This window comes from Camelus ferus, chromosome X (assembly GCF_009834535.1).
Source record: "Camelus ferus isolate YT-003-E chromosome X, BCGSAC_Cfer_1.0, whole genome shotgun sequence".
Taxonomy (NCBI): domain Eukaryota; kingdom Metazoa; phylum Chordata; class Mammalia; order Artiodactyla; family Camelidae; genus Camelus; species Camelus ferus.
The window spans coordinates 71,326,163-71,336,642 of NC_045732.1; the positions used below are offsets into that span (position 1 = coordinate 71,326,163).

The 10,480-nt window shown below is 46.2% G+C and overlaps 1 protein-coding gene across 1 annotated transcript; it reads left to right on the top strand.

Moving 5' to 3' along the window:
* Positions 1-335: 335 nt before the first annotated feature.
* ESX1 (ESX homeobox 1) lies at positions 336-5,946 on the top strand. The gene is made up of 4 exons (XM_032474993.1): positions 336-535; positions 712-1,051; positions 2,094-2,139; positions 5,175-5,946. The coding sequence occupies exons 1-4, from the start codon at positions 454-456 to the stop codon at positions 5,664-5,666; spliced, it is 960 nt and encodes a 319-aa protein (XP_032330884.1). The 5' UTR covers positions 336-453; the 3' UTR covers positions 5,667-5,946.
* Positions 5,947-10,480: the final 4,534 nt, after the last annotated feature.

Genomic DNA, 10,480 nt, shown 5'->3' on the forward strand with positions numbered 1-10,480 from the left:
AGCACAGCCCCTTCCTCCAATCAGACACTTCGTCTGAGTTGGAAACAGTCAGTTAAACTAACTACAAGTTGGAATCACCGTTCCCCGAAAAAGCGCGCCCACGACCAGCTCTATTCTCACGCTCACTCGCCCTATTTTACTTACTCGCCCTATTTTACTTACACGCCCCGGCCGCAAGCGCGCCACCGTCAGGTCCCACCGACACCAATTAGAGGCAAGGTGAATGCTAGCAGTGGGCGTCTAACCGGCGCGAATGAGTACACTTTGAACCCGCGGAAGGCAACATACCCTTATATAAGGCGCGCAAGCCTGAGAGTCGGCGCCAGAAGAGGTCCCGGCGCCAGAAGTGCTCCCCACCAGGACACTGGTCCCAGCTCAAGCCCAGCTCCAGGGATCCGCACGACCCCAGCGCAGTTTGCAGAAGCGCGAGGTTTCATCGACAGCAATTAGAACATGAATCGTTCTCCTGGCTGCAGCCACTCTGGCACAGGCTGTTACAGCCTGGGAGTCGGCGAGGGCATGGAAGAACTGAATGGTGGGTGCCTAGACGGGGACAGGTGCTTTGGCAAATTCCAGAGAAGGAACTTTCCCTGGGAGGGGCGAGTGGACGGGACGCTGCACGGCAGTCGCTTCTCTTGCATCTCAGCCCTTTGCCCCCTCCAGTGCACGCATTGCCCTGGTATCTCTCTTTTTGCTCTTCTCTTTTCCCAGATGTGACGCCTCCCGTGCTCTCGGAGGTTGTAAACGGAGAAGGGGCGGAGGGTACAGGGGCCGAACCTGAGCCCGAAGTAGCAGCAGTAGCAGCAGCAGCAGCAAACTACATTGGCTCGGCAGAGCCCAGACCCTTGGACGACGAAAACCGTGAGGGCGGCGGCAGCGACGATGACCTTGAGCCCCCGGAGCAGCAGGTGGAGGTGGCCCCCCCGGCCGCTGAGGAGCCACAGGTCGCGGGGAGAAAGCAGCGCCGCAACCGCACTGCCTTCACCCAGCTGCAGCTGCGGGAGATGGAGAACCTTTTCCGTCGCGTTCAATACCCCGACGTGTTCGCGCGGTGAGTACCTGGCTCCGGAGGCGCCCAGTTCTCCCGGGACCCACGCTCATTCCGGGGCGCCTTAGTCTCTTTCCCGGGACTCTCCCTCTCTTCTCCTGGGCCAAAAGCCACTTAGAAGACTCAAGGGCGCCGGATCCGCCCTAGCTCTCTAGGGTTGGGGCAATGCCTATAGAGCTTGTGGGGTGCAAGACAGAAGCGGGACTAGAGTGAAGCGAGTAAGGCAAGGCCGATTAATCCTGCTTTCATTTAGAAGTTTGGCAATTTGTTCATCGTAGGATTTTTGCGTTCGTTTTTATATTTTGAATATTGCATTAAAATATGTATCGTGATTACTCAGCTTTTTCTCCCCCTTTAAATTTTGCGCACGAGGGGAGCACCTCTTTTGCCCTACCCTAGTCTCGACCCTGCCACGTGAAACGCTGTTTCCAGGCGGCAGTTCTGACCCTTAAAACGACCGTGACTCATTCCCGTCGCTTGCTTTCCCCGGAGCACCTGTCGTCCAGATCCCCTTCGTATACGAACGGGCAGGACTATTCCGGCCCAATAGGAATGAAGGACCAGGACAAATCCGTGTGAGGTTTAGGCGCGCCCTTTCTAATTTCGCTGTATTCAGCCTTCGCCGGCCAAAGAGCAAAGAGATTTTCCCTTGAGCGCTTGGACGACGTGGTTTGAGAGTTCACCTCTCGCTTTTACAATGAATAGAAATACTCTGGTTCAAAACACCAATTTTTTAGTATTTTGGCGTTTTATTTATTTTCACGGAGGAATCTCCCAAGAAAAGAGTTTCAGGTTAATTCTCTGTTGCTTCCCAAACAGAAAAAAAAAATGTCATACTCAACTAACAGACACACTACCAGGAATTTTCATATACATTCCCTTTTTATATTTTACTTAACAGATAAGGGGTCCATGGGAAAACCCTCCCTAAAGCAAACCTCAAGCTGTATTTCAGAAAACTGCACCGGGAGGAGGGGTAGAAATGTAAATGATACGTCTTATCCGTAATTCCACATGCTGAACATTTGCAATTTTACCCCCTCAGAGAGGAGCTTGCAAGACGTCTGAATTTGACTGAAGCCAGAGTGCAGGTGAGTAAATCTTAAAAGAGGGATTGGTAGGGCAACCATTCTAAAACATACTTTAGGTTTTGTCCTGGAAATTCTCAAGTTGGTGTGTTTTGTTGTCTTTTCCATGTTTATTTTAGCAAGTGAGTTTTGAACATTGGGTGCTTTTAGGGTGGAAAATGGGACAAGTAAGCTCTAGCTTATGGGAATTTCCCATTACTAGAGGGAATATGATTTCCTAAAGGGAAATAAATAGAATACACATCTCTCTCCTCCTTTCTACACACACACACACACACTTCTTTCCAATAAATAAATTTCATCTCCTTCTAACACTGGCATCTTTTAGGAAGGATGTTAGTCCTCCCTAAAGGAATATTCCTATATTGGGGCTCAGTCTCACCTGGGAAGTATTCAAATTAATGCTCTGAAGAGCTAGGTTATAAGAAAGTTCAACCATACTAAATTATTTAAAATACTTAAAACCAAGCATAAGCTCTTGGCTAAATGAGTGAACTTATAAATATTTAGACATTGGGGTGAGGGAGTAATTCAAACACAGAACATAGTACATGAGTAACTAATGTATGTTTAGTTAAACTGAAACTGATGGCGGGGGGAGTGGCTTAAAAGTCCAAGTCCCACCCAGTGCCTAATACTCCTGCCGCTCTTTTTCAGTATTTTGTAAAGCAGAGCGGCAGCCTTAAATTTTTTTTAACGCCTTAAATTTTAATCTTTTTGGAAGATTTTGATGTCAGCCTGAAAACATTGCTAAAAATATTGCAATTATGGTGGTAATGGGGAAAGGTTTGCAAGCTTTGAAAAATTATTTTTTATAAAATGAATCCAAAAAAGAGAAAGAACAATTTTGAATAGTTTCCACTAGTCTAAGGAGGGGTGAAAAGTTAGAGAAGAATTGTATACACTTAAATACACAGAGGCCATACATATTTGACTTTATGAAACTACTAGATGCATCTGTGAATGTATTCTCTTGAAGAATTTTTAGCATCTAAGAATTTTGGGGGTCCTTTTTGGTGGTATTATTTTGAAAAGGTAGGTTTTTCTGGAATTTGATTAGTTGTGAGGGTGCTCTCACATCAGGCCAGATTCTCACCTGTGTTAATTTATAATATATTTTCAGTTACTCAGGCAGTGATTACAAATTTGTAGGTCACGAGATCAAAAGTGACTAACTGAGGTCACAGAACACAATAGTTACATCAAAGAAGTATTTCCCCCCTCAAAAAAGATAGATATGTATATACCTGAGATGGCTTAGTGGTTTTACCCCAGAGCACATGCATGAGGACAGTGATGGAAATGTATTGCCCATCTGCGGGTGGTGTGTGATAGGAAAGCAGGCCAGTGGATGCTGGCATCCTAATGCCACAGGCTGGACCAACAGTCAAGCATGGTCTCAAAAGGAGTCCTCCACTTTCTCACACAGACAAGGTAAACCCAGAGGAAAAGAAAAACAAGGTTTGCCGAATTGCTCTTCCCCATCCCTGGGTTTACATAGTTCTCTCAATGGATTTCTGAAGGGAAAATGAGCCAGAAAACATAAATAAGGAAAAAGACAATGTTCTCATAAATTTCCAAACACTACAGCATGAATTTCCCCAAGAAACTTAAGAGATACTTCCTCCACCCATCTTTTGCAAATATAGTGGATCTGTTTGATGATACCAGCATTGGGAATATGGACCTGATATTGGCCCATCCCGAAATTTACCATATGTGGGCTTTGGTTATGTTTAGGGCGATTTGACCACAGGCACATTTGAATCCCTCTAAACTGAGCTCTGTTACACTGGCCTTCTTCAGACTTCATATTTGTGCAGTAGAAAGACACCAAATCCTAAGATGGGAGAGAGGCTTCAGCAGGCAGAGAGAAAGGGCCCTTTGTCTCGTTTAAAACTTGCAGTTTAGGAACTTTCAAAGGGATTAAATACAATGCAGACCCCATCAACTAGTATACTAAGAGGACATGAAAGTCTAATTCACAACTTGTTTGTTTGTTTGTTAATAGTTGGCAAGCATTTAGGGAGGAGCCTCTTTTGTGACCCCTACCCCACGTGATTGAACATAATTGGACCTTCCTGCCTTAGGAATGAGTGATGGGATTGGGGTCTCCTGGATAAGGAGTGGAGCTGGCAAGGCCTGGGTGTCCTACTACTCTGGGTAGCGGTGGCACCCGTCCAGAATCCTGAAAGTGCAGCTAGAGCTGAATGAGCTGACCTCGTCCTGAGCCCGCGAAGGTTTGGAGAGAAGGGCAGATTGGAGCATGCAAAACTGACAGCGGTGATAATACGGTGCCCAATATCTTATCTGGGGCAAAGGATTTTGAGTTTAGTGAATTTGGATTCATTTTGGCTAAACAATCCTTAAGGCTAATGGCTAAAGTATCAAGGCAGTGCACAGGGCTTCAGTAACTCTCATGTCCCAGCGATATAAGCCACAAAGTCTCTGGGACCTCCCCCTTGACATACCACCTGTTTAGTTTTAATGAGGTTTCAGAGAAAGACTCCTTAAACATTCAACATGCCCATGAATTAGTTATTTCAGACTGAAGATGGGCTTTTCGAATAGAGGGTGGTTCCCCTCAGTATGATTTTAACTGGGCCCACCTTTATCCCATGCTCAGCATCCCCCAAAACCAGGGTGACATTGTCCCTGATGAAAAGGGGGTGGAGGCAGCTAGACAGCTGATGGTCCAGCGTTTCTTTACCCTGTTCCCTGGCATGAACATTAACACCAGAGACATGGTGCAATTCATCAGTTCAACCTGCATCCCAGATTTGGGGGAAAAACCATTGCAGAATATTAAAAATGAGAGAGAGATAAATCAATGGGCTGAAGTCTGGGCTAGGCTTGGTTCACTAAGGACGAGGGAAGAGGTGGGCTCTTTACTGTCCTAAGTTATTTTACCAATAAGAAAATAGCTTCTCTTGCTGCTGTTGAAAATCTCAATGGCAGAGTTGCAGGTCATATGTTTTTCATTATGTTATTAACTGTTCAATATACTAAACCAACTCCTTTTCCCCCTCTGATTGAAGGTTTGGTTTCAAAATAGACGAGCCAAGTGGAGAAGACAGCAGAGGGCGATGATGTTCAGAAACCTGGCCCCAGTTGCCGTGGGTCCCCCTGTGGGGATAATCCTTGATGGGCCCTATCATGCAATCCCTGTTCTGGAGCCTGCATGGAGATGTGTTCCTCTGTTGCCACCGCCAGGCATGCCACCTCGGCTACCCCGGCCACGACCCCTGCCCCCTGGGCCACCGCCACCACCCATGTTCCCTGGGCCACCACCCGTGTTCCCTGGGCCACCACCAGTGTTCCCTGGGCCACCCGTGTTCCCTGGGCCACCCATGTTCCCTGGGCCACCCGTGTTCCCTGGGCCACGCCTGTTCCCTGGGCCACGCCTGTTCCCTGGGCCACGCCTGTTCCCTGGGCCACCCCCGCCACCTGTGCCTCCCTTTGCTCTGGCCCCTATAGGTGTGGCATGGGCCCCTGTCATCAATGGTCATTTCGCCGGCCCCATTTTCTGAATATGAGCCTCATGACAGTTTTTCTGAAGTGTTTTTCTGCCAGATAGGAATTGTGCACAGCACATCAGAAGTAGTTCATCAGATACCTGTTAAATGAATTGAGTAAGTGAACAAGATTGGTGCCTGTTGTTTTTGGAGAGCCTGTTGTATTTTCAATAAAAGATGCAAACTAGCAGTATATTGGTTCATGGCATCAAATGGGATAAGAAGGGTATGTATGGGGATTGCAAAGGCAATGCAATTCAAACCATGTCAAAGCTTCCTTTCATAATGTCACAGCCCCGAGTCACTGTAACAGACCATGCACATCACAGGGCTCACCAGTGCCTGTGGCGGCTTTACACTGACCACACACTCTCCTCCCCCCATCCTCATCCCCACCCCACCCTGTTGGGAGCACATACATGTGCAAGCAAGATGGGAAGGGATGGGTCTCTCGTGAGAGGGCAGTGGTTCCAGTCAAGGAGCTCAGCAGCCCTGGGCTCAGGGAAACTTCCTGAGAGGCTGCCCTCCGGGCTGTAAGGGAAGGTGGCAGCCAAACATCTCCATTTTCGTGGAGGTGAGAGGACTGGGAACCATTCTGGTTCAAAGACACAGGAGGGGGCTCCATTAAGATGAAAAAGGGCTCTTTTCTATTTTCTCACCCCCACCCTCAGGCTGACAGAGCCTATTATTGTAGCTTCTCTAGCTCAGAGACAATCATACCTTCAAGGGTACTTCTCTTAAAATGCATTTCAAATATCCCTAAGGCATAGATCAGAACTTAATTATTCTAATATAGGAAATTATTCTGATTTATAGAAAATCATTAGAAATTGGCTATAGACAAATACATTTACCTGAGATAGATGGTCTTTATATGTTTGTTTTGTTTTTGCAGGGGAAGTGATTAGGTTTATTTACTTTTTAATGGAGGTATTGGGGATTGAACCCCAGACCTCATGCATGCTAAGCAAGCACTCTACCAATTGAGCTACACCCTCCCCTTTAGATGATCTTTACAGATGGCAGTTTGAGCTGACAGGTTTTAAAAACAATCTCGGGAGAAGTTCAGGAACTTCAGCATTTTACAGTAATCATTCTGGATGTGCTCTTTCTTCCTAAAGTTTCACATTCATGAACACAGGGCAACTTTCATAATAGTCATTTTCCTGTTCAAATGAAGCAGGGAGAAGGTATGAAGTATCTGGGGAAAGAAAGCTTTTTTGATTAGAACTAGATTTCTGTAACCTGGATCTTGTTTCAAACAAATCTAGTCAGAACCTTGGAAGTCTTTACTTGAAAGAATCTGAAAATCAAAATCTCAGCCATCATTTGGGCTACAAGTATTTAGGGGAAAAGGGCAGGGAAGGGAGGGATGAAAAGTAATTATTTAGTTGAGAATACAAGGATTTTGGTTGAGATTGGTGGGAAAAGTGACTTTTTAAACAAAGAGTTACATTACTGTAAATGTATTTTTTAAATGGGGAACAGAGTTTGATCTGAGTTGTTTTCAAAAGCACAACCAGACATCTGCCTGAATTCGGAGCATAGGGTATCGTGCCTAAAGTCAGGCATGCTTTGAGCACATATGGATATGCTGTTTTTTTCCACCCAGACATTTGGTACCGGTGTGACTCTAGGAATTCAGGGAAACTTGCAAGTAAAATAATGGTGTAAAGTAACCTTCCCTGTATTTTCTGATTAGTAAATCCAACTTCATTTCATTTGCATCCCACAGCCCAGGGCCTCCTATTGATGGAGGTGGGGGAGTTAGTATAATGTAGTACACAGACAGGGGTTCTCAAAACCTGAGTGGACACTTGCTGGAGGCAAATCATGTCATAATATAACCCTCATCACCTGCCCTTCTTCCTGAGAATGCTGCACAAAATTATCATTTGGGGATTCATTTAAAGCTTTCCTAATGCTCCTTCTCAATTAGTGCCAAGGAGTATGGACCCGTGCCTCAGACAGCTCAGCTTCTTAGCAGGCACTTTCTTGTTTTCCTTTAAGGTACTTCCACACGAGATCACATTCCCTTGGCAAATGAGACAAATATTCGAGTCCAGCGGTAAAAGGACAGCGCCTTTCTTCTTCCGAGGGACACAGCTTAGAGGAAGAGACCCTGGTACTCTCTCTGAGGCAGAGGATGGCTTTCACAGTCCTCCAGTCCACTCCCTTCATTTTGCAGATGAGGAAACACAGGCCCAGAGCAGTGGAGTGGCCTGGCTTGGGTAGCCTGCACAGTTCCTCCTGGAGAAGGCCAGCCTCTGTGTGGCCAGGCCCTCCCCTAGGCCCAGGATTTCCCAGCTCGGGGCCACACACACCAGTCCTGGTTGAGCTCCTCTGTGCTTAACACCCCCATCTGCCCAGAGTTCTTTCCTTCAAGGGGCTACGAACTCAAGGCTCCTTCCCAAGCCTCGGCCTGGGCCATTTTACCTCTAGGAAAAGTAAGCAATTTCCCCTGAAGGCATGCAGTATCCTGGTGTCCACTCTTGAACACTGAACAGCAGGGGCTTGAGAGAGTGATGCAGTTTGTCCCCTCCTCACAAAAGGCCAAGTGTGCTTCCACTACAATAACCCTCGTTTCCCCCAATCCTCTGGCAAAGTTGTGCCTGCCAACTGGCAACACAACACATAAGCCACCGCCAGCTCTGGGCTTGTGTTGAATTAACTTTTTTTGTAAAGTAGGCTAATAGTTTGGAAACTGTCATTATGCAATTAGTATTCACTTTGAAATGGGGTTATTTATGCTTCGCCTGGATCCATGTCACACACTCTCCTTCTCCGATGTCCCTGCAACGCTACGGGGCAGGGACCCAAAGCGCAGTGGTCTAAATGTCATTTGCAAATGCACCCCAATGGCCTGTACGTCTCCCCAAGCAAAGCAGAGATCTTAAGGAGACAGTTTGGATTCCCAACATTTACATGCAAATATTTTTAGACTCCAGGAACACAAAGGACCCCTTCTGAAAGCACTCTGTTGTGCTTCACAAACAAGGGGACACAAGTGACTGAAGAGGCGGCACATGGGCATGGGCAGCATAACTGATACACCTGGACCCTTTGGAAGCACAGCCCCCAGACAAAACTAGGACCTCTCTGAGAACCGCCAAGCTGGAACACAATTTTCTATTTTTGGCCCAAGAATCTTGGTTTAGGGAAAAAAACAGGAGCCAGAGTAGAGACCAAGGAATAGTCTCACCAGTTCCCCTTGAACAAGGGAGACAGATGAAGTGAAAGATGTTTTGAAATTAGTAGGGGAAAAGGAGGCTTCTTCGATGACCCCAGAAAGAAAGGAATCCACATTCATGGCTGGGCCCTGGGCTATTTGGTACGTGGGGGCGGTGGGGGGGCAGGGGGGGTGGGTTGGGGGTTCGGGTAGGGAGCTGGGGAATGAGTGGGCACTGGCAGCTGGGGAGTGTCTCTCGGAGGTAGCCAGCGGGGCACAAGAAGGTGGCCCTGGCCAGATGAGTTCTACAAAAAAGAAAAAAAGGAAAAACAGAACTCAGGTTAATATGCAAATCAGTCCCGAATATGGCCTTCCCTAGTCCCCATCACAAGGTAAAGCAACAGGGCTACGCTTTTCCTTTTTCTCTCATCTTTACACTCCTCTAACTCAAATGATCACTTGAAGGGGTCTCACCAAGGTTGAAATATTCCTGAAGAAAGAGGGAAAGTCGGGACAGAGGGAGCCCTACTACTATGTGATTGCCCCTGGCCCACGTCCCCAGCCTCAGCACCTCAAAAAAAAAAAAAAAAAAAAACCACCCAAGATGGTTCTATATCTTTGTTTTACCATGAAGGAATTTCCAAGGCTGTCCAATGAATTCCATGGGCCCATGTACCATATCAAAACCTCAAATCCAACAAGGAGCCAGATAGAAATCTTGCAGGGGGCTACTAAGGTGGGTCTTCTGTTGTTTATTTAACACAAAGGCTTAGACTTCAGGCATCCCTGAAGATGGCCAGATCTGTTCTTCCATCAGGTGGACACCTTCTATAGCCTCATAACTCTGCTTAACACTCTGTTTAAGAATGTGTTCCACCCATTCACTCCAAACAGAAAGTCAGGAGGCTGGTTACCAGCTGTGATCCTAATAAACACGTGGGGCATGCAGAGATGAGGAAGTCATCTTCACAAGTCACAAGGTTGCCATCCGAGAGTCAGAAGCAAAGTGAAGGCCAGAAACAAAGGTCTGCCAGCCTCACTCTATTCCTCCTTATCTCCTCCCCTGCAAACCATGAGAAAGCCTCAATACACTGGCAAAATTAAAATGGTATTTTAATAACTCTATTAATACTTCCCCGGCAGCATTTCAGGGACCTCTGCAAAAGTGTAGTTTGTTCTCCCACATAACTGATAAGCCTTAGAATATAATACACCATTATCTCAATTAAGTAAAATCACATTTGCAGGGAACTTCAGTTTTTCAGGATTATATATTTATTATAGAAAAAAGCAAATTGCCAGGAAAGTCTTTTTTTTTTCCCCCTCTTTTCCTCTTTCTAAAGTTTTTTTTTTTAATCTGAATTTCCCTGGGTTTTTTTTCCTGTTGCTTTCATTGTGTTGTGCTTCGTATAACTATTTAGAGAAAATCCCAGGGGTCAGCACACATTCAGTCTAATTGCCGACATCTTTTCCCATTACTGTCTCAGCAAGGGAATTTGATCTCCAGAATAATGAGTCTGAGACATTACAACCTCACAGCTGATCCCCAGAACATACTGTGCTCATTTCTGACCCTACACCTTTGCTTGTACTGTTCCTGTGCCCTTCCTCATCCAGCTGAATTATTCAGGACTTACCTGCTTATCCTTTGCCTTCTTCT